Source organism: Pongo abelii, chromosome 3 (genome assembly GCF_028885655.2).
Source record: "Pongo abelii isolate AG06213 chromosome 3, NHGRI_mPonAbe1-v2.0_pri, whole genome shotgun sequence".
Classification (NCBI taxonomy): Eukaryota; Metazoa; Chordata; class Mammalia; order Primates; family Hominidae; genus Pongo; species Pongo abelii.
In genome coordinates, this window is record NC_071988.2 from 149349179 (window position 1) to 149374149 (window position 24971).

A 24971-nucleotide genomic window follows, 5' to 3' on the forward strand; every position below is an offset into this window, starting at 1 on the left:
GTTTTCGCCACGTTGGTCAGGCTGGTCTCAAACTCCCGACCTCAGGTGATCTGCCCGCCTCGGCCCCCAAAGTGCTGGGATTACAAGCGTGAGCCACCGCGCCCAGCCGGTTTACAGGCTTTTCTTACCAAAACTATGAGAAGGGAACAAAAAAGAGGAAACCCCTTTGGCTTCCTCTATGAGGCGATAATCTTGACGCCAATAAAAAAAGTAAAGAAAGAAAAATTAAAGGTCAGTTTCATTTATGAATATAGATGTAAATATCCTTCATAAAATAATCACAAGCCAAAACAATCAGAACCATCATAGCCTTTCTGGTTTATCCCAGGGATACAAGGATGTTAGAAAACTCTAGTAACGTTATTCATTGCATTAACAAATTAAAGGGCAACAAACAGGGCATTAGATGATGGTTAACATTTGTTAAGTTTCAGTATCCACTTACAGGCGTGTAAGTGGATTTTATGAGAAAAATCTCTTAGCAAAGTAGGAATAGAAGATAATTTTGTTAACTTTCTTACATCATAAACACAAAGGTATTTAATGTTAGGGACAAGACAAGGATGCTTACCACTACTGTTTATTTTCAAAATTTTACTGGAGCACTTAAGCAACATAATCCAGGCAAAACAATAAGAAACAGAAGAAATAAAAATGAAGAGATTCATTATTTCCCAGGCCATATTGTTCTATACACAGAAAATCCAAGAAATTCTGCAAATACTTGAATTTGTAAGAGAATACAGCAAGGTTGCTGGATACATGACCAATGTACATGAATCAGGATCATTCAGCAGCTAAGCATAGCTAGCATTTATTGACCGTTTGGTGCCAGGGACTGATGAAGTGCTTACATTATTTAATCATAAAAAAAGCCCAGTAGGCACATTTGTCCTCATTTTAACAGACTGAACCTGTGGCTTGGAGCGTTATACAGGTAGTAAGTTAGGCAAGCCTGGTACTACAACCCAAATCTGTGTGACCCCAAAGCCCGTCATGGTTTTAACCACCGGGTACTCTCACGTCCTGCCAGTAATTGTAAGGAACGTGATGATAACACCACTTTGCTCCTGGCCTCAACTTTCTTTTTACTTTGATAGTTTAAGTGGTATTTTTAATAGGAAAAAAAAAACATTCTTACACCCTCAAGTTGTATAGACAACATGGATAAACGAATGGAATTAGATAAATTAATTGTACTAGGAGCATTTCAGGATATTCTGGAATAAATCTAGACACTGGTGGCCGATGTCAGAAGAGGTGTGTGAGGAGAACTGGTGGAAGTCACGGGCGCTCAGCAGGACCGGGGCCCAGGGTTCAGTCGCAGGGCAACGCCCAATCCCTGTTCTGCTCACGCGCTGCCCGCTGGGACGCCAAGTTCTGCGGTGTCTCAGAGCGCAGCTTCGCCCAGGCGCTCCACGTCTCCTGAGTGCTCATGAAGTGAAGAGAGGCCTGATTTATTTCTTCAATGTTGAGACCAGAGCCCAAGCAATACTGTACAATCCAGTTGCCTCAGTATTGCCCTTGAAAATGGATTTCACGTTCATTCTAACAGCAGCAGGAACTATAGCCACCCTTGCTGCTGCTGCTGTAGCAACATTATTAATAGTAAAAAGTCTAAGTTCTTTAAAGAAGTGGACAACTAGGGATAATCAGAATACTAAAGAATCTAGTAAACAAAACAAACAAAAAAAACCACGCCTATTTTCAACATGGCAACCAAAATGGAACAGGAAAACACACAAAGAATTGGATGAGAAGGAACAGAGACTAGATGAAGAGGACGGGGAGGAACGGGGAACAGACCAAGGACTGGGAGAGAAGGAACAGGGCACACACGTAAAACTGAACGAAAAGCAACAGGGCAGCCAAATTTCGTAAGTGTAACATAAAACTTGGTTAATTACAGACAGGCAACACATGCCGATCAAACCAAGAGGGGGGGCGCTGGACCACACTGGGCTCTTTTTTGAGGACGACAGGGCAGCGGCTGGAGGCTAAAGCACAGACTTGGCTGGTGTGAGTGGCACACTTAATTAAGATCACTTTCCTGTAAAACTGGTTTCCAGAGGCACGGGTCAGCGGCGGGGCCAGCATCTTTTAGAATGGTGTGAGGAAAGGTACGTGGAGGGAAAGTTGTCAGTGTGATCTTATTTCTTGACAGAAGTTTGACTTTTGATATTTCAAATCCTGCTGAGGAAAAAAGAAAAAAGCCTAAAATGTGCTCATCCCGCTTTCGCACAAGAGTCTGTCCCGGGCTCAGCAGCTCCCCCGGGGCTAGGCAGGGCGGAGCGGCGGACGCCGGACAATGCGCGCCACCTCACAGAGCCGGGAGCGGCGGGCCTCGAGCCACAGGGGGAGTGCGCCGGCAGCCACATGGACCCCTCGGGGAGGCAAGGCCTGCGGGCGAGCTCTTCTGAGGGCACGGGGTGAGGGGGCGGCGCCCGCCAGCCAGAGCAGCATCCTACCGCCGTGACAAGCACGCCTCCGGTTGCCAAAACAACCCAAAAATGTGCCTCAAAACACGTTTGCAAAGCCCCGGGCCGGCTGGTCGCCTGCCTCTCACCTAGCCCGACCGCCCGACGTCCTGCTGCCGCGCGAGGGCGAGCAAGCCAATGTGCCTCGCCTCCTCCTTTCCCCGATCCTCCCCGCCCCGCCTTCCCGCTTCTCCCGCCCCCGGATAGCTCAGCAGCCTCCATTTTCCAGATCTTTCTCGAACCCGCAGCTCCTTGGGCAGCCGTTGCCCGAGTGCTGACGGAAGCGGCCGAAGTCCGGGCCGGGAGCTGGCTCGGGCGCGGAGCGGAGGCTCCCGCGCCTCCCGGGCGGCCGAGCGCGCAGGCGCAGGTCCCAGTAACCGCCGGTTGGAGGCGGCCGAACCGCAGTAGGGAAAGACCCAGGCGGCGGGACGCGGTGCAGGCTGCGGCGCGGACGGCCTCTGCTCCTTCCGCGGGTTTCCGACTCCCTGCCCTAGATTTTCTGCTTAGCGACTTGGGGTCCCCTCTCGTTTGCTTCTCGTAGGAGTCGCAATCCCAGCAGCAATAGCCCAGAAGAGGACACGGTTCCGGTACCGAAGGGTTCAGTACCAGCAGCCCGACCATCACGCGGCGGGATGTCTGTGGTTGGCATTGACCTCGGCTTTCTCAACTGCTACATCGCTGTCGCGAGGAGTGGCGGCATCGAGACCATCGCCAATGAGTACAGCGACAGGTGTACCCCGTAAGTACCTCTGCTGAGCATCACCTCGACCCTAAGAAACGTTTTTCTCTCCCGTCCTTAACGTTTGTCCTGTCTGCCTGCTTCCTCGGATTTTCCCCTAATGTGCGCCGAGCCCCGAGATGACAGGTGTAGCCCGTCAACCGCAGTCCCTGGAGACCGCCGGGTGGCGGTCAGACTTCCTCGCCCCGCAAACCTTCTTTTCCTTCAAGGACGAGGGACCGCACTAGTTTGCGCAGCTCTCTTTTCTGTACCCACGCACGTCCCCTGCCTCCTCGTGCCGCTGTCCCCCAACGCCTCTTTTGCTTGAGAGAAAGAGGTTGCTGTGGGACAGCCCCTGGCGTCCGGAACATCGAGAAAGATCTCCGGTTGCCTCTAACGAGGTTTACGTGGGATTATCGGCCCCGCGCTAGCTGCCCTCCTTCCTTTCCCCGTCTCTCTGGGTGACAGCTTTTTCTCAGAAAAGTAAAAAGTCGGCTTCGGCTGCACACGTCAGAGATGAATTGCAGGTTCATCTGGACCCGAAAGCCTTTTTTTTTTTTTTTTTTTTTTTTTTTTTTAAGGGCGGGGAGTGAGGCATGTGGGGTTTTACAAAACCCAGTGCCCTTGAGAACTGCAGGTAATGGAGCCGGTTTACAGGGCCAGGTCAATGGTGCATTGATGGGGAGAGCCTCGGGATGGGAGTCACTGGACTCGTGCATTGGTAACTACGTCAGTTGCTGGAATGCGGCGGGGTTGGGTCGGACCAAAAGCGTGTTTCTGCAGAGTGAATTGTCGGAGTCGGGGGCAGCTGTCCCGTATAAACATGACTGTGGAGTGATTCTATTATGAACGCTTAATGAAAGGCTTAGGAGGAGCGGCGTTATGTCATGGAAACATGTTTCCACATGTTCCGTTGTTTCTCTGGCCTGGGAAGTTTGTTGGCAAGAAATATAATGAAGTAATTCTGAAATATGAAAAACTAGCTGCTGCTTATAGGCTGCTGTTACTGGTAATTTTATGAGGAAACCAACTGTATGAAACCTATATTACTTTTTATGGGAAGGTAATTTGGCATCTTAATTTGACCGTTCTGAATGGTCCAAAATATAATACCTCAACTATACTAAAACAAGGTCAGTGTCCAATGGTCTTTAAATGCCTCATTTACTATTATATGGACAGCTTTAAAATATGGCAAAGAGATGTTGAAGAGTAGCTCACTTGAAGCAGTCTGTGCTTTGATTTCTTTCCAAGAAGATTCTAGAAGGTTTTGTACCTTTTTTCCTAGATGTACATGTTTCTTCTATTGAAATTTTAAACATTTTGGACGTTTATATTTTCAATATATGGGCATAGATAAGGTAATCCTCAATAATGTTTGAACTCTTCTACTTTTTACATCTTTTTCTGGCTTCTATGCACAGTGGGAGGCCGAAACAGTAACTGTGAAGTCGATGAATTCGTCTCTACAAGGTTTTGTATTAAGCCACAACAAATACTGGCTTTCGCCAGAAACAGACCGGAAATTCCACTCTCCACCTTCAGCAGAGTAGGGGTTAAAAATGGGAGCAATCTTTGGCTTCATTGACTCTCAACCTATAGAGAAAAAACTGAGAGGTAGGATGGACATTCTTTTAGTCCTTAAAGCCATATCCTAAAAGATCAGAAACCAGAACAGTAAGAAGGATCGATCTTTATTTCCAGGCTGAGAAATCTCTTTAATAGTGAGTGAACCTGTGACTCTTTAAAGATCCTGGCCGGCCAGACTTAGTTCTTTAAAAAGTGGGCTTCTAGAGTCTTCTAAAAGTCTCTTTGTTACTGTACTTAGGCATATTCGCTGGTTCTGTGTGGCTGAGAAGTAATGTGATATTTCTGATTTGTGTGCTAGAAAGCCAATAGTAATATCTAGATTTAATGAGCCTAATCTAAACTAGAAAGTTCTTAAAAAGTGAAAGGATATTCTCACTTAGCTTGCATCAGCAACTCTCCTCTCCATGGCTGGGCACTGTCATTTACCTCAGAAGTGTATCTTTTGTTGTTTCTGAACAAAAGTACTTAATGGTAGTGTAGTGCTCTTACACTATGTATTGCTTTGTGGGTCCAGTTATTGAGGAAAAACATAGCCCTTCCGGTCCTCAGGACATTTATCCATCGATTCAACACCGATCATGCAAAAAGCATTGTAACTATTAGATAACCTTTAACTTTTCTAATACACCACAGTATTTTATAACACACATAAATAAAATGTTAGCTTTGCAAATAAAATGTTTTTCATATTCCAATTGCTTACATCAAGGTAATGTGACATATTTTCTAAGATGTGAATGCATTATAAAATGATTCTATGAAAAGAGGAAAGAAATGTTCAATTTAGTTGTTTTCAGCATTCATACATTTTACGTTTCTTTCATTAACGTACTTGATTGCTTATAGTTGAGAGGATTCCATATAAACCAAGAAGGACAGTTTAATGAAAAAGTACCAAGTTTTGGCCTATAATTAAGGGACAAAAGACAAGTTAATTTAACCTATTTATTCAGATTCACCTTCTGTAAAGTTGGAGTGTTTATACTAGCCTCTCATCTCCCGCATAAGTTGAAGAGGCAGAGAGAAATTAACCTGCATAAATTGAAGAGACAAAATAATTTTCCTGAACATCTTATTGAAAAATTATTACATAATATGTACTCATTATAAAAAATACTGGCACATTAAAAGATGAAATTAAAAATTGTAATTCCTCCAGATGGTTTTCTGTGTGTGTTTTCGAAGGGAAGGGGAAGTATTTACTTTATGTTTAGTAACCTTTTTCTTTTTTTCTTTTTTTTTTAAGATGTAGTCTTGCACTTGTTGCCCAGGCTAGAGTGCAGTGGTGCGTTTTCAGCTCACTGCAACCTCCGCCTCCTGGGTTCAAGCGATTCTCCTGCCTCAGCCTCCCGAGTAGCTGGAATTACAGGCACCTGCCACCACGCCTAGCTATTTTTGTATTTTTAGTAGACAAGGGGTTTCACCATGTTGTCCAGGCTGGTCTCAAACTCCTGACCTCAGGTGATCCACCCGCCTCGGCCTCCCAAAGTGCTGGGATTACAGGTGTGAGCCACTGCACCCAGCCTATGTTTAGTAACCTTTAGTACTAAACATAGTAAACCTATGTTTAGTAAAACCTATGTTTTAGTAAAACATACATATTTCTATACTATCAGTTGTAGTATCTGTATAATCATGATAATTTAATCCATACCCTAATAATTCAGGTTGTTTATGATACTTTGTAAACAGTGTTGCAATAACTATCTTTGTAACTAAATTTTTGATCCTTCAAGTAAATTCCTAGAAGTAGAATTACTGAGTGTCCACATTTTTAAAGGCCTGGTCTGTATTGTTCACTTAAGTTGGATGTGGGGATTAGAATTTCCATCCTAGGCTTAAGTATACTAAGGTGATTAGTTTCACACATGGGGAAAAAAGTGATAGCCAAGAATCGTCATTAAGTATCAAATTAAAGCATGTGGTAAATTGGAATAGTGATTGCTATGTGCTAAGCAAGCATTGTCATACATATCACAATTCTGTGAGTTTGATCATACTAGCTATCTTTTTTTCCGTAAGAAGCCCAAAGCAAAGTTAAATAACTTGGCCAAGAATTAGTAAGACGATGAATTGGATTCTGTTTCAGGCCTCTCTGACCCTGGGACCCAAATGTCTTTCCAGTATCCATTGTTGTAAGGATGGCATATACGTAACTAGGTTAATGATGAAAGGAACAAATTACCTGGTTGAGCAGTTATTGTACAGGAAAGCATCTTTGCTCTACCATCAATAAATGTCTAATTTTAGCTAGTTTTTAAGAAATACTATCTTTTTTAAAAACATTATTTTAATAATTCCTAAAAATTTTTTTGACACAGGGTCTTTGTCTGTTGCCCAGGCTGGAGTACAGTGGTACAGTCATAGCTCACTGCAGCCTTGAGTTCCTGGGCTCAAAGGATCCTCCCACCTCAGCTTCCTGCATAGCTGGGACTACAGGTGCCTGCCACCATGCCACACTAATTTTATTTTTTTCCAACAGAGACAAGGTCTTGCCATATTGCCTAGGCTAGTCTCGAACTCCTGGCCTGAAGCCATCTTCCCATCTTGGCCTCCCAAAGTGCTGGGATTATAGGCGTGAACCAACGTGCCCGGCCAGTAATTCTTTTAAGTTATGTTAAGGACATGTAAAAATCTTACTTTGTTTTTAAAATTCATAGAAAATACATACAAAACATATTAGTGTAAACATTTGGAGAAAAAGTAGTGTGGAAGACAATAAACTACTATTAATAATGGATAGATACTTCTCAGAGGTAGAATTATGGAGGAGGTGCTTTTAATTTATAGTCTGTAATTAATACTTTGTAATAGGGAATATGGATTTTCTTTAAATGAAACTGTGTCAAGATTTTTGTTAGGAATATTTTATCAAAATTCTGTATGATTCTTCAATATTCAGTTCTCTGGTTTTCTATCTTATTTTTTCCTATTTCTTTACTAGTGTATGAATAATCTGGAAATATGGGAAAATGCTGTTTAAACACTGTTTCAGATGAGTGAGACCCCTCTTAAATGCATGAAAATAGATATCACTTTGGTGCATTGAAAACAACAGCACATAGAAAATTCCAAACCCGGGGGTTAACTGTGACTATAATAGATGGGCATTTTCTGGTGATGGCAGTTTGGGATGAAGAAGAGGCTTTTACCTTTTTTTTGTTAAATATTCTTTTTACTACATGAGTTGGTTTTATATGTCTTACTATTTGAGCTTATATTTTATTTAAAATATTTTAAATGCTGAAGAATTACACAAAGTAAGTCTCCCCCTTCATCCCTTCCCAACCACCTCCTAAAGTTTGATTTATGTTTCTAGCTATACAAGTATGTGATTATATGTACATAACTGGGATTTTTTAACAAAAGCAGAATTACATTACATTCTGCTTTTGTTAAAAAAATATTTTTTAAATATTTTGCAAATTGCTTTCTTTTCACCTCAAAATAATGTGGACATCTCAAACTTATGGCTCTAATTTACTTCATTCTTTTTGCTAGCTGTATAGTATCCCATTGATATAGTGACTGTTTTGGACATTTCAAGTTAATATTTTGCTAGTGACATATAAAAATTCAGTGAATACCTTTACTTTTTTTAAATCAAATTTGCTGAGATGAGTGAAAAGCCAGGTTATTTCTAAATGTTTAACATTGAACTGACTTCCTTAAGCACTGAAAAAGTTTAACATAGCACTGATAGTCTTTTAATATGTGGTCATTATAAATTAATGAGTATAGTTGTGTTGTGATGAAACTTTATTTACAAAAATAGGTTGCAGGTAGTGGTAGTTTGCAAACTCCTGGTCTAAACAATTACAACCAAAAGAATTTTAACATTGTTACACATTGATATTTATGTTTGAACCAAGTGAATTATAGGTAATATGAGTTTTTCAAATAATATATGTAATATAATTTAATAGTTAAATAATGTATCAAATTTAATGTAGCTAGTATACCTAATCAGCTTTTAAAATATTGTCTACCTATGTAAATATTTGTGTGGTTTCTACTAATGGCTTCAAGCTAATTTATTTATGATTACATTTACTAAGCATTTGAAAACTCTTAAATTATTATTGTTTATATATTGTTAAATGTTTAATTCTTTGTCCATAATGAAAAGCTGAAAGCTTTGTTATTACTAAATCATATGTGCCTAGAAGTCTTATTTTTAAGTAGCAAGCTAGAAAGCAAATTGCAACAGTGAGTTTTTTTGAGAGCATTCTTCCCTCTCCTCCTCCTAGGACAACATTTTTTCCAAATAATTTGAGAAACAATATCCAGATGTTTTCTTTGCCGTAGAATTTCGTAGATCCCTTAATTTGTTCATAAGCATTGAAATTCTCCAAGAAAGGGATGTTTTTCCCAAGCTTATTTGAACATCTGAGGAATTATGTTTCATAGAACACTATTTGGGAAATGTTCTAGGACAGAGGTTCTCAACTGGAGGTGATTTTGCCTCCGAAGGGATAACTGACAGAATCTGAGATATTTTGGGGTATGTCACAACTGAGGTCTAAAGAGGAGGTACTACTGGCATCTAGTGGTTGGAGGCTAGGAATACTCCTAATATCCTACGGTGCACACAGTACAGCCCCAGTGACCCAACAAAGAATTATCTGGGCCAAGATGTCAGTAGTGCCAAGGTAGAGAAATCCTGCTCTGTAGACATCTTGGCAAGCATAGTTGAAACTATTTGTTCAGCCCTTGATTTAAACCTATGGATTACACTGATAGCAGAGCGTAAAGAGTAATTGTGATTTTATGGAACTGGCAAGGAAAAGAAAAGGGCTGTTTTTAAAGCTTAGAGAGTGAGGATTGAATCTTAATGGAGAATAATAGGGAGCAAACAAACTTAGTGCTGAGCTTTTAGGCAACAAATCTCTTCTGGTAGTATGTATTTTCTCCAACCTAATTATGCTTGACCTTATGAAAATTAGCTTTTTGAGAGAGGAAGAAAATCCTAATTTTAAAGAGAAAATACAGATACAGCTTTCTTAAAGTAGCATCTTGTCATCTGATTTTTATGCCCCTCTCCTACTAAAAGGAACATAGGACATTTAGAAATCTTCATTGTTTAGAATTTTGTGGTATTTTCTGATAATCTGAGATTACCACACAATAGCAAGAGCAGATTGGATATTATAGATTTAAACTGCATTGAAACCCCTCCCTTTATTTTAGCCATAAAATGACATTTCTAAATAGTAGTTGAAATAATCAATACAAAGTATAATATAGATTATGCTGTATACACTTGGATAAACTGTATCTTTTTCTGTGAAAACTCTTACATCAGCCTAATATGTGTTATAATGTGTCTCTTTCCCTTGCCATTACTAATATAAAAGTTTTGAGAGCAAATGGTGTTTAATTTATTTGGGTTTTTCTGAAAATACTTGGCAGGTATTTTTTATTTAATGATTATAACATCCTGGAATGTATTTGAAAGAAAATCGAAGGAGTTTGAAGGGTGCCTTTATGAAATGGGTTTTCTATGTATTTTAAACTGGGCATTTCCAAGCCTGGTTAAATGACAGATTTTTTAACTTTAAAAGTTGTCTGCTTTTAACTTCAGAGAATATCTGATACTGGTAACTATTTAGCTTTCTTTATGAAGTGATACATGTATGAAACATATTTCAAGGAACCAGCGCTTAATGATAGTTGAATCTGAATCTTATTTGGCTCTACTGTTCTAACAAAAATGAAACTCTTGAGACTCAACCTACAAATAAGATTTTCAGTGTAGTCAAGTGATGGTAGCCTAGTATTGAAAAATTAGAAGTATTTGAAAGTGTGTCCAAATAATGGAGTTGGGAGCAAGATGGGTTATAAGGTAGGCTGAGAAATGGCAAACCCATATTTTCTCTAATAGATGAGTTTTAGGATGGAATGCCAACATCCACACATTACCAAATTGGATATGTAAATTTTTACTCTGGCAGAGAATATGTTGAATCAAGGAGTTATTTATAAGAGATGTGAAGATGTCATCTAAGCTACTGATTCCTGCTATACCCTTATTTTCCTGTTTTTCACCAAATCACAACTAAAGACTGGTAACTTCCATTTCCTCTTTAATCTGACCATCACTTTTAACATTTCAGTTCTAAATATATATTTGCTTGGATGCCTCAAAGTTACCTCAAGCCTAACGTGTTCAAAATAGAGTTTGTGACTGTCCTGTCCCCAAACCTATCTTTCTTAGAAAATTTTCTGTCTCATTGAGTGCAACTAGAAACCTAGACATTATTCTTGTCACTTGCCTCTTCCCACTATCTAGTGCAGCACTGTCCAATAAAAGCATATGAGCTACATAGGTAATTTTAAATGTTTTAATAGAGCCAGGTACAGTGGCTGACACCTGTAATCCCAGCACTTTGGGAGGCCAAGGCAGGTGGATCACTTGAGCCTAGGAGACTAGCCTGGGCAACATGGTGAAACCCCATCTCTACAAAAAATTTTAAAAATCAGCCAGTAGTCCCAGTTGCTCAGGAGGCTGAGATAGGAGGATCACTTGAGCCCTGCAGGTCAAGGCCTCAGTGAGCCAAGATTACGCCACTGCACTCTAGCTGGGTGACAAAGCAAGACCCTGTCTCCAAAAAAAAAAAAAAAAGTTCCAATAATTAAAAAGGCAAAATGAAGCAAGTGAGATTAATTTTAATATATTTTATTTAATTCAGTATATCCAAAATTTTATCTCAATATATAATCAATATTTTTAAATTGAGATATTTTACTTTTTTAGTATTAAATTTTTAGAATCTGGAGCACCGATGTCCAACCATTTGGCTTCCCTGGGCCCCATTGGAAGAAAAAGAATTGTCTTGGGCCATACATAAAATACACTAACACTAAAGATAGCTGATGAGCTAGAAAAAAGGTCCATGCATAATTTTTGTGATATCTGCCACCACTGACAAAAGAGTCCCTGCATTCAAACGGTTGGTCACCCATGGTCTAGAGTTTATTTTACACTTTATATAAGCACATCTCAATTCAGACTAGCCACATTTCATGTGCATAATAACCACATATGGCTGGTGGCTAGTGGCTACCATATGGGATGGTGAAGATCTAGTCTGTCACCAAGTCCTTTAAGTTTCCTCCGGAATATCTCTTCTTTCTTCTTGTGTCCCAGCTGTCACCATCCTGATACAGATTACTGGTAACTTTTTGCTCTCCTCTTATCAGTTAACACTACAGTCAATATGATCTCCAACAAACTCTCTACCACTTTTATCCCATCATCATTTACTCTTCCTTAAAATCTTATTTCCTTGGGTAAGCCTTTCCTGACTCTCCTCCTCTAGGTTAATTCTTGCTGTTAGAAACTTTTATAGCACCATGTTCACCTTCTGTTATAGCACCTAGTTTACTTTCTTTTGTGTGAGTCTATAGCATTGTGAGATCCAAGAGAGCCAAAACCATATTTTCTTTCATTATTATATCCCTAGCAACTAACAGTGTGCCAGGCATATAGTAATTATTAACAAACATCTGCTAAATTGACTAAATTAACTTTTTAACTGTTTGCTTTCCCTGAAAATCCAGTAGTCCCCAGCAGAACAGTGTTTTGTTCAGCCCTTGGAAAGCACTGCTCTGGAATATTGCCTCTCCAGTTTGTATTATATATCAGTATGTAGGGTCCTCTCCATTATTCAGAAACCTTTAATGAATCCTCATTGAAATTTAATCCTCATTAACTGAATAAATTTTAAGATTATAATCTGGCACCTGAGACCCTATATAATCTGGCCTTGATACTATCTTATCAAATTGTCCTGTGAAACTAGCCAAGTTGTATTCTTTTTGTTTTCTCCCTGGCTGAGTCCAAATTATATTCTTCTAGTCCTCAAATAAGCATTATCTTAGGAACCATTATTCCATTCATTATGTAGCATTATTATGTCCTAGAAAAAGATCTAGGCTAGAAGATCTAGGCTAGTGCTATCCAGTAGAACTTTCTGTTGTATATTTGTTCTTGTATATTCAGTTCTCTGTATATCTGCTAGCCACATGTGGCTATTGAGCACCTGAAATGTGACTAGTCCCGAGAAACTGAATATTCTAGTTAATTGAAATTGTACTAGCACCACATGGCTTGTGGCTACCATATTAGATAGTGCAGATCAAGGCAGTGGATACCTGTTACCTTGCCTTCATAGAGTTCACGTTCTGGCTTCTGGTACTGAGATACAGTCACTAAATGAATTGTATCAGATGGTAATACATACTATGGAGAAAAATAAAATTGGGTTAACAGTGTGAGGTATGTGTTGGGGAGGAGCAGGAATGTTTTTTATATAGGATGGTGAGGATAGGTGTTTCCGATAAGCTGACATTTGAGCAGAGACCTGAAAGGAGTGAGAGCACCAGCCACATGCATGTATTTTCTGAACACTTCAGAAAGAGAGGACAGCATTTACAAAGGTCCTGAGGCAAAAGGGTGCTTGGCATATTCTAGAAATAGCAAGGAGACCAGTGTGCCTAGATTGAATTTGCAGGGTAGAGCAGCCAAGGACCAGACTATGAAAGGCCAATAAGGCTGTTAGGGGGACCCAGGCTTTTACTTTGTGAGATAGGGCACCATTGGAGGATTATTTCATGATCAGAGAACAGCAGAGTTTCATGATCTTAGTTTTTAAGTGGATCACTTTGGCTGCTATATGGAGAACAGAGTTACATACCTATATATCAGGAATGTCTATTTCTGCAAGACAAATAGATATTAAATGTTTTCTCTCCTTTCAAGTCTTAATTCAAGAAGTCACCTCTCATCTAGAAGTGATTATTCTCTTCTTTGCTAGTATTATTCATAATTCTATATATTCTATTGATTTTTTTTTCAATAGACTATGCATTCTCCAAGACAGGTATTGTGACTTGTATACATGGAATGTCTATAAATATTTGTTGATTGAATGTAGTTTTCTGTAGTTATAACTGAAATCACAGAAACATTTTCTTGAATCATAACATGAAATGGTATTTTGATGAAGACGTTATTCTGTGCTTGCTCTGTGTTATTATTCCATGCTATTACATTTAAATGTAATTAAAATACAAGAATTTACATAATGTTTACTATGTGCCAATTATTGTTCAAAGCATTTACCTATATCGATTCTCTTAATTCTCACATAACCATATGAGCAGATATTATCACTGTCTTCCAGACAAGAAGCTGAAGCACCTAATGGTTATGTAATTTCCACAAGGTTAAGTGGCAAAGCCAGGATTTAGCCTTTTTAACTGTTTACCTTCCCTGAAAATCCATTGGTCAACACGGTTGAGTTTTCTTTTAATGGGTCATAGATCAATGTAATTTGAAGAACAATTTTGGAGATCAACATTGTATTGCCAGCTATTATGACTTTTTTTTTAAATTGTAACATTTATTCTGACCACCATTTTATTATATAGGGAAACTTTAAAATAAATTTTTGATTTGTATAACCTATTTTTAAAATAACGTATGGTTATATTTCTCCTTTTAAATTCATTTTCGTATAAGGAGAAGCAAAATAATAGCACGATAATATAAAAGTACCATGGAACAAACTTTTTGTTTTTCTGGTTTAGGGCCTGTATATCATTGGGATCAAGAACTCGAGCCATTGGAAATGCAGCAAAGAGCCAGGTAAATTGTTAATATGGATGTTTTGACTTACAGGAAGAATTAACTGAATATTGGTAGCTAAGTTCCTTAAGTTATGTTGTTAAGAGTGAATAAGAGAGTGAGGAAAATAGGACAGGTACTAACATCTTTGTTTTGTTTTGTTTTGTTTTTTTAAGATATAATTTGCTTTGGGTTGTAAAATATTTCTTGAATTTTATTTTTTAAAAATATTTTTTAGTTGTGAAGTTAGGGTGTGCTACTATGTGACATCAATTTTTCCCTGAATGGTCCCTCAGATGACTATCCAGGGAATAATGAGGGATATTCTGTCTAGAACATACAGTTCAATGACAGGTAAGTAACATCTTTGTAAAATAAGGTAGGAAAAATGAAAGAACTAATTTCCAGAGTAACTCAACGTGGCTACCACTAATTTACATAGAATTTGTTGAAGTATTTATATTTTTAGGCTTTTGAAATCTTTATGATTAGAACGTTGACTTTTAACATTCCATGTTATAGATTGATTTTCCTTGGACTTTCATTACCTCCCTGAACTAAAAGCCCTTAACAATTATTTCTTGCATTATATATATATCTATCTGGGTCTTATATCTCATATTCTGGCTGACCTTCTAAGTGTGTCACAGATAATCAGAGTCTCTAAAAGCAGCCTTTAAAATCATTTCTCCTAAGGAGCTAAAGAGAACAACATAGTAATTCAGCATCCGTATAGTTTTCATCTCATAATTGAAGATCAAGGTCTGTTTGGCTTTAAAGGTCACTAGGATTATGGCAACTGGATCTTAGTAATATTCTGTAATTTGAACTGCATATTCTAGTTAAAGAAAAAATTGCTTTGCAAAAATGCAAGCCGTTTACAAATTAAGACACTTTCATTTAGCACTATGCTACATGGAAGGGATTTTAATTTACTAGCCTAGGAGCAATCCGCAGCAATGGAAGCAACATGCTAGTACATGAAGATTTTCATAAAGAATTAGATATGGAGAGGGAAAATAAAACCTAGACAATAATAAACCAGTTTAAATTAAAACAGAAATGGAAGTGGAAATAATCAAAGATACAGGTTGCATATCCCTTATAAGAAATGCTTGGGACCAGAAGTATTCAGATTCTGTATTTTTTCAGATTTTGGAATATTTGCATTGTACAGGTTGACCATCGCAAATCCTGAAATCCAAAATGCTCCAAAATCTGAAACTTTTTAAGTGACAACATGATGCACAATGGAAATGCTCATTGAAGTATTTAGATTTCAGATTTTTGGATTTGGGATGCTCAGCTCGTACTCATTCACTACAGCAAAAGCATCAAGGAAAACCAAAAAGATGAGTTGTAGATATTTGTTATTTGAAACATTTTAAAGGTTTGTTATTTCTCTTCTGAAGACATTAATTTTGAATCTAACATTCCCAGGATAGGTGGATAATTTGGGAGGCAAGTGTTAAATTGTGTACATTCTCATTGTATGAGTTTACCATCAGTTGGAAACCAGAAAAAATGAATGATTATTTGTAATCCTAAACTTGGATGTGTAGGATAAAGGAACTTGGTGGTTGTCAAGTACTAGGATAGAATTTTATTTTGCATTTATTAGGTAACTGATAAATACAAGTGTTTACTGCCAACAGATAGTCACGAACGTAAGAAATACAATTCATGGCTTCAAAAAGCTTCATGGGCGATCATTTGATGATCCCATTGTGCAAACTGAAAGGATCAGGCTTCCCTATGAACTGCAGAAGATGCCTGATGGAAGTGCAGGAGTTAAGGTAAGCTTTATATTCCCAGGGTTACAAACATATCTTCAAATTAAGTAAACCCAATGTGATAATATTGCTATTTATAGTTTGACCTTTTTCCTCTAGATACAGTACATACACACCCAAGAGATAGTAGTTTTTGTAATAATTTTAGTGAATGCCAGGAGATCTAATTTAGATAATTTTTTCATTCAAATCACACTATTATTGTCAAGGAAAAAAATGGTTATTGAGACTCAAGAGAATAGTTTTTAGGGGATAAAAATGAAGGTATATAGGATTCAGAAGAATAGACCCAAAAAGTATGTTAATTCAGAAGAATGGACCCAAAAAGTATGTTAATAGCTATAATGAGTTTAATGAGTTCTAATTTAGAAAGATCTTATACTATAAATGTTAAAGCATACTTTTCTTCCAAGTAAGAGATGGATTCTGAATTTTTAATTTTATATTCTGAGATAGTTGTAGATGAGTTAACCAAAACATGTTTGTGCTGATTTTTTTCAAAAACTAGCCTCATAACACGTGGAACTACTATATGGCCCCGAAATTCCACTCCTGGGCTTATGCTCAAGGGAATTGAAACATATGTACACACAAAAACTTGTACATGGATGTTCATAAAAGCATTGTTCATAATAGCCAAAAAATGGAAACGATACAAGTTTCTATCAACTGATGAGTAGATATACAAAATGTGGTATATCTTAACACATGGAATATTATTTGCCCATAAAAAGGAATGGAGTACTGGTATGTGCTACAACATGTATGAACTTTGAAAACATGCCAAGTGAAAGAAGCCAGATACAAAAGGCCACATACTGTATGATTCCTTTTATATAGAATGTTCAGAGTAGGACAAATTCATAGAAACAAAGTCAGATTAGTGGTTGCTAAGGGTTAAGGGGAAGGGAAAATAGAGAGTGACTGCTAATGGGTTTCTTTTTGGGTGATGAAAATGTTCTACAATTAGATAATGGTGATCAGTGCACAGCTTTGTGAATATACTGAATTGTACACTTCAGAAGGATAAACTTAATGCTGTGCAAATTATCTCTTAAGAAAGTTATTTTTAGTAACTAATTTTAGACTTGATATATGTGTTATGGATATGTACACAGTTCCATTTTTAGAAGAGGGTTCTGACTAAGAGGTGGATGATGAATCATAGTAAGGAGACAGGAGGCTGTTAAAATAGTTGAGGAAGACACCATGAGAAGTTGAAGACGGAACAAATTGTGAAGCCATATTTTAGGTGAAATTTTCAGGTTACTAAAGTGAGAAGCTGGATGGGTTATAATAGTAACAACTGAGATAAAAAATAATCAGGTATCTTTTAGATATGATAAGCTCTGGTTAATGGTTACCTAGAGCAGTTTTATTCTACTCCAGTTTAAAATTTGAACTACTTAATTTTGTAAGTAGTTTAACTTCTTAAAGTGAAAATTAATAGATGAGGCTTTGAGAATAGGCTGAGAAAAACAGAATAATGTTTTTAAAGAAAGGCAGAACCAAAGTTTTGAGTGATATAATTTTATACATTCATAGTAAGTGCCTGTAAGCTAGTAGAAAAAGCTTTGAAACATCATCTTTTGAAGACTTAAGAAAATCAATGTTCAACTCCTCAAGCATGTTATACACTTGTTTTTTATACATTTATTTAAATTTATTTCATCTAACTTTTTAATTTTTTTTTTTTTTTTTTTTTTTGAGATGGAGTCTTGCTCTGTCGCCCAGGCTGGAGTGCAGTGGTGCAATCTCGGCTCACTGCAAGCTCTGCCTCCCAGGTTCCCACCATTCTCCAGCCTCAGCCTCCCAAGTAGCTGGGATTACAGGCACCTGCCACCACGCCCAGCTAAGTTTTTGTATTTTTAGTAGAGACGGGCCTTCACCGTGTTAGCCAGGATGGTCTCGATCTCCTGACCTCGTGATCTGCTCGCCTCGGCCTCCCAAGGTCCTGGGATTACATAGAATGTTCTTATACAAAAGAATACTGTATGATCATGCCTCTGAAAGTCAGATTAAGACTATGATTCATTTTCTCTTATTTCTGTGTGCTTGATTTCTTTATGCACCCCTGGTTTAAAGGCAGTAATTTGGCATAATACTTGTTTTTGAATTTACTTGTAAATAGGTTTGGAAACAAATGCTTATCAATTTTAGGTCTGATTCAAAGTAAATCTTATGTCATTAGATATACATATTTATACATACTCATACACATAAACACATTGTGCTGCTTGAAAGAATGATGTTCTCATTTCCTTTTCCCAAAACTGTGTGACTGAAGCTTTTATTTTAAACCCAGGGAGAGTTCTGACTTTCAAAAGAAAGATTATTTGATCTTTTCCTTTTTCATTGTTTGCTGTGTCACATTTGGAAAATGAATGACAAAAATTGTTTTTGTGGGAAGTGGGGATCTGAGAGGGTAGAAACTACACTTTTGAAAATACTTTGGTTATAATACTGTCTGTAAGGTACTACAGCCTCAGAAATGACATAGTCACTGTTTTTAATGGGATCATGATTCTAAAATGACAATCTTTCTGGAATAAAACTTCCTTGAGCAAGGGTGTCTTTTTCACATTATGTGTCTATCACATATAGAGTAGATGCTCACTAAATATTTGTTGGATAAACAAATGACTCTTAACAAATATCCCAACTTTTGGTGTTAGGTGCGGTACTTAGAGGAAGAGAGACCTTTTGCAATTGAGCAAGTTACTGGAATGCTGTTAGCCAAGCTTAAAGAGACTTCAGAAAATGCTTTGAAGAAACCAGTGGCTGACTGTGTGATTTCAGTAAGTTTTACTTCAGTAATGAATATCCTTGAATTATATTTTTCAATGTATTAATGTAATATTGAAAGATTTTTCTTCCCTTACACTTTCTGCTCTTATCCAGTAAATAACCTAAATCCATCTGACTTTCTTTTTTAAAAAAATTGCCTTATTTGCTAAAGTTTAGGATTGAATTTCCCATAAAATCAATTATGATGAGCAGTGACTCTTAAAAAACTGTTACGTAACTAGTGACTGCTGCTATCTGGGATTTATCCCTAAGAATCTTCTCAGATAGCAATTAACTTCCCACCTGTGAGGACCTTAACATTTTATAGCAAAGGTTGGAATTTGAGGTTGTGTATCGGGAAAAAAAGATCTTTAAGGATTCTTAACAAAACATTTAAATTATTTACCGTCTTATCTCTTGAGGTCCCATTAAACATCGTTAACTGGTTCTTTACCTACTTGTTAACTAAATTGATAGATTCCTACTATTAAACTTGACTACAAAAGTTCAAGAGTCTCATGTCATCAGAAAAACCGAATCAGATGATGAACTTTTCAGTGAGTTTAGTAATCAATTTTTTTTCATAGGCATTTGGAATTTTTTTATGGGAGAAAAATATGAGAGCTTAATATTTTATTTTCTAGCCATTTAGTAATAGCAAATAATAGAGTTTACCATTGACCAGGCACTATTTATAGGCATTTTAACCCATTTAATCTCAGAAGCAATCTATGAGGTAGGGATATTATTAACCCTAGTTTTACAGATTCAAAAAGTAGGATATTGAGATGTCAAATAACTTGCCCAAAATCAGCACAGCTAATATAGTGTTAGAGCCAGATAGTTAATTCCCAAGCCCATGCTCATAATTGTTATACTGCCACTTGAAAGGATATGTTAGAATCATACAAATTTTAAAGATTCATCTTAAATTCAAATCCATTTCTATTTAATTATACTTTTCCTTGTGTGTCAGAAATTCATGTCAGAACAGAATAATACAAACTTTTGACCATTATTAACTTTGTAGTTGGTGCAATAGACCCATTGTAAGCTCTACAGGGACAAGTATTTTGTCTGGTTTGTGCACTGTTTTCCTGGTAGCTAGAAAAGTACCTGGTTTGTAAGTGCTCAATGAATATTAAATGAACCATGCATTATAACTTAGATTTTTGTCAGGAGGATAATACCAAATCAGCAAAATTTATATTCTTTTCCTGTTGCTAATCTGTTCAATGAAATTTCTAAATTCATAAAACAATAAAATTAAAGGAAGCTACTTATTTGAAACTTAAAACTGGAAGAGCCCAAGTTGTTTTATATGTAAATACACTTAATAGCTTTTTAGAAATTGGTCTATATGTCAAATTAAAATACTTCTCAGTTTGATAAAACTAGGATGTATACATACATACATGTTTATACATTTTAAGACTGAGTTTAATTTTTAAATAGAGATGTACTTAATGGGCTGGGCATGGCAGCTTATGTCTGTAACCCCAGTACTTTGGGAGACCAAAGCAGGAGGATTGCTTGAGGCCAGTAGTTAGAGACCAGCCTGGGCAACTATATTGAGACCTGTCTCTACAGTTTTGTTTTTTTTTTAACTAGCCAGGCATGGTGGCACACACCTGTAGTCTCAGCTACTCAGGGGGCTGAAGTGAAAGGATTGCTTGAGCCCAGGAGTTTAAAGCTGCAGTGAGCTATGATTGTACCACTGCACTTCAGCCTGTGAGGCAGAGCTAAACACAGTCTCTTTCAGAAAAAAAAATTATATATACATATATATGTGTGTGTGTATGTATGTATGTATATTTTTTCAATGTTATTTGGTGATTGTTAAAGGAAATTCATATTTATCACAAGTTCCCTACAATATAGTTCCCCTCCTTTGAGATATAATTGTTTTAAACAGTTGGGACTGTATTCTTCTGGTTGGGTGTTTATACACACAATAATGAAGTAATGTTATATGTGTGCCCTTTTTTAACATAATAAAGATAGAATTCCATAACAATTCAGATCTACCTGATTCTTTCTGACAGCTACATAGGATTCCATTATATAGATATACCATAATATATTTCTCTAATCTCATTTTCAGACTCTTGAGTTTTCAGTTTTTTATTATGAAAGATGAGAAAATGTATTTTTAATAGATCAGACTAACACAGGAAGTATTTAGATGAATAAAACTTAGGCAACCCTGCCATATTACCTTACTTTAAATTAGTATTCATACTTTAGGTCAGATTCTTATGGTATAGAAATTGTCAGACTTCAAAAATAAAACACTAGTATTTTTTCTTTAGTTAGAACATCATTATTTGCCTTAAACTGTACATAAGTTTTAGGGTAATTATATTTTTCAGTTGACAAAATGTTTAAGTAAAACATTATACTTAACTGTTGTTTTTAAATACTAGATTCCTAGTTTTTTCACTGATGCCGAGAGAAGATCTGTGATGGCTGCAGCCCAGGTTGCAGGCTTAAATTGTTTAAGGTTGATGAATGAAACTACTGCAGGTAAGCACTTTGCAATTTGAAAATCACTATAAGCAAAATACTGTTAGAGTTTTTTTCTAATTATTAACAAAGCATTATTTTTTTTTTAACTCCAAGGCAAGAGGATTGCTTGAGCCTGGGAGTTGAAAGCTGCAGTGAGCTATGATCATACCACTGCACTTCAGCCTGTGAGGCAGAGCTTAGACACAGTCTCTTTAAAAAAAATTATGTATATATATAAATACGTGTGTGTGTGTGTGTGTGTGTGTGTGTGTGTGTACTGATTCTTATAAGCTTGTTACTTTGTAGTACAACTTTTTGGCAGAGGTTAAATATGTCTTAATGGCTTTACGAATCTTTACTATTACAGAGTTATAGTTGAGTAAGGAAAAAATAAAACATTATTAACTGAATTGTGAAAAGTTAATTTACTTTGAAGATAATAATATGTATTACTATACTGCATATTAAAGTACAGTATCAAAGTGACATTTCTTGTTTTCCAAGTAATTAGTGTGCTAGAATTAACATAATTCTTTGTTCTTATACAGTTGCACTGGCGTATGGAATTTATAAACAGGATCTTCCCCAGTTAGATGAGAAACCAAGAAATGTAGTATTTATTGATATGGGACATTCTGCCTATCAGGTCTCGGTTTGTGCTTTTAACAAAGGAAAACTTAAAGTAAGTAAACACATGGTTTGTTATATTCACATATGTTAAGAACACAGACTTAAAGAACCATAATAGCTGGGTTCAAATCCTGGCTCTGCCCCTTAAACTATAACCTCAAGCAAGTTACTTAATCTCCCTAAATATTCAGTTTGTTTATCTGAGAACAACAATAGTAACTACCTCATATAATTTTTCAGGACAAAATGAGTTAATGTGTACAAAATTCTTGGAAAGCCTGGCATAGGGTAGCTGCTATAATATATATTAGCTATTTTTATTGTTGTTTCTATTGTTAGGTTGTTAAGTCATCTATCAGGAAGCATAAACTATTTATCCATAAATATAATTACAGGAAGCATTTTCTAAAATGATTCCCATAGATTTTAGAAACCTTTCTATCCAAGTGTTCTAATCGTAATTTTACTTCTATGTGCTTCTTACAAATTAGGATTTATAATCATTTTTACATTGATTCTTTTGTCCAGATTTATGATCTCTCTCCATTATACACAGAGTAGAGTTTACTTAGGAGATAAACTGCAACACTGCAAGAGTATTCTGTCTTAATTTATATTACTATAATAACATCTTTGTAATCAAAAAATTAAAGGGAAATGACTCAGACTGAATATAGGGTAATTTTCAGTATATATTGACTTAATCCTTGGTGTTTAGTCTTACATATTAACTTACTTTAAAAACTTTTTTTCCTTCCTTTTTAGTAGGTAACTTTGTAGTGAAATACGATTTTTAGATCACAGACCCCTTTGAAAATCTGATCAAGGCTATAGCCCTTCTTCCCAAAATACACACCTGTACTAGTTATATACCAAGATAATTTTGCATTTAATTTTGGGTAATACTAGACTTCATGAGAGGTCTATACATGGATTCTCCATGCTAGTCTGTGGGGCGACATTCCACGCAGATTGCACTCATATCCTCCTGTGATACTTACCACCATACTACCACCCCACCACCCACCTTATAACGAAAGAGCTGCAAAACCACCCCAACAGTAGGATTCTTTATTAGTGACTGTTGTAAGTAGTCATTTTACCCTAGAGAAAGCCTAGATGTTTGGTCCTGTTTTCAAGAACTATAGTGTTGAATTTCTATGACTCTCTTCTGCTGGGAAGCCTGTTGCTCAACCAGCTTGTTAAATTGTTACCTGGTTTTTTTGTTGGTTGGTTTTTTGGTTGTGTTTTTTGTTTTTTTGTGTGTTTTGTTTTTATTTTTGTTTTTTGTAATAGTCAAAAGGCCTAATTTCTGATCCGTAAATTGACCAATTATGGTATTTTATATTTAATCTTCGAATCTGCTTTTCTTGGATGTTTTGCTCTTGTTTATATGCTTAGGACTGTTTCTTTGCTCTCTTAAACTTGGTTTTGGTCTATCTGTTCAGTGCTGTTGTAGAACCAAGTGACTGAGATAATGAGGCTTTAGTTGTTGTAATTCAGTTATTTCTGAATTAGAATTCTTTTAATTATGATATATGGATCTGTAACTATAAAGTAGAAAATTCAGAATAAGGAAATATGTTGACTAAATATAAGTGATAATTTAACTCTGATTCCAAATTCAGCACCCCTGTGATTGGACAAGTTTTTTTAGCGTCATTTTTATTTTTACATTTTTTTTATTTTAGAGGTTTTTATTTTTTTTTGGAAGAATCTATATTTCTGAAAATACAGTTCTGCTTTTTCAATTAAACAGGTCTTGGCTACTACCTTTGATCCATATTTGGGTGGCAGGAACTTTGATGAGGCTTTAGTAGACTACTTCTGTGATGAGTTCAAGACCAAATATAAGATAAATGTGAAAGAAAACTCTCGGGCCTTGTTGCGTTTATATCAGGAATGTGAAAAACTAAAGAAGCTAATGAGTGCAAATGCATCAGATCTTCCATTGAACATTGAGTGTTTCATGAATGACCTTGATGTTTCTAGTAAAATGAACAGGTACCACGTATGTTTTTAGTTTGAAAAGTGTTTACTTATTTTATAATGTTTAGATCACGTCTGATTTGTTTGTTGTTTTAGAAGGTACGCTCAACTTTTAATCCCAGAATAATGAATTTTATTTTCTCACAGGGCTCAATTTGAACAACTGTGTGCTTCCCTTTTGGCCAGGGTTGAACCACCTTTAAAAGCAGTAATGGAACAAGCTAGTAAGTGGAAATTACTGGACTATCAAAACTGTACCATAATGTTGCCTACTTAGCGGGGGTAGATAATGATAAAATAAATTTTTAAAACTTTGTTTTTTAAAAATATTTATATTTCTCATTTTAGAGAAGGAGATTATAACTCATTATTCATAAAAGTAAGGCACTATAATTCTGGGTTTATGAGAATTCTTCCTGGGTCTTCTTATTGTTTATATCATAAATCTCATGCTAGTTCTGGCCAAGCACGGTGGATCATGCCTGTAATCCCAGCACTTTGGAAGGCCGAGGTGGGTGGATTACCTGAGGTCAGGAGTTCAAGACCAGCCTGGCCAACATGGTGAAACCCCATCTCTATTAAAATTCCAAAAATTAGCCAGGCATGGTGGTGCACACCTGTAACCCCAGCTATTCAGCAGGCTGAGGCCAGAGAATCACTTGAACCTGGGAGGCGGAGGTTGCAGTGAGCTGAGATTATGCCACTGCACTCCAGCCTGGGCAACAGAGTGAGACTCTGTCTCAAAAAAAAAACAAAAAAAAGAAAAAAAAAACTCATGCTAGTTCTATTTGGAAGTGTTTATAAACTATAGATGATTCTAAAATGAAATTAATGTAGAAATGGGGACA

The 24971-nt window shown here is 36.8% G+C and overlaps 2 protein-coding genes across 3 annotated transcripts in view; one reads left to right on the forward strand and one right to left on the reverse strand.

The window, feature by feature from the left end:
- Positions 1-1103: 1103 nt before the first annotated feature.
- LOC129059076 (uncharacterized) lies at positions 1104-3098 on the reverse strand. Of its 2 annotated transcripts, none has more exons than XM_054554474.1 (2): positions 2567-3098; positions 1104-2190 (listed from the first exon to the last, which is right to left on the reverse strand). In XM_054554474.1, the coding sequence occupies exons 1-2, from the start codon at positions 3096-3098 to the stop codon at positions 2033-2035; spliced, it is 690 nt and encodes a 229-aa protein (XP_054410449.1). In that variant the 3' UTR covers positions 1104-2032. The 2 variants fall into 2 exon arrangements, with proteins under 2 accessions (XP_054410449.1, XP_054410448.1); XM_054554473.1 differs by having other exon boundaries at positions 2033-2193.
- The window catches only part of HSPA4L (heat shock protein family A (Hsp70) member 4 like), a 50944-nt gene continuing 28708 nt past the window's right edge, over positions 2736-24971 (forward strand). Inside the window, exons 1-8 of the mRNA XM_024246347.3 lie at positions 2736-3216; positions 14380-14437; positions 16072-16212; positions 18885-19007; positions 21423-21522; positions 22053-22186; positions 23894-24138; positions 24271-24347. Coding sequence (XP_024102115.1) covers positions 3110-3216; positions 14380-14437; positions 16072-16212; positions 18885-19007; positions 21423-21522; positions 22053-22186; positions 23894-24138; positions 24271-24347 — 985 coding nt within the window. The 5' untranslated portion in view covers positions 2736-3109. The remainder of the gene's footprint in view (positions 3217-14379; positions 14438-16071; positions 16213-18884; positions 19008-21422; positions 21523-22052; positions 22187-23893; positions 24139-24270; positions 24348-24971) is intronic.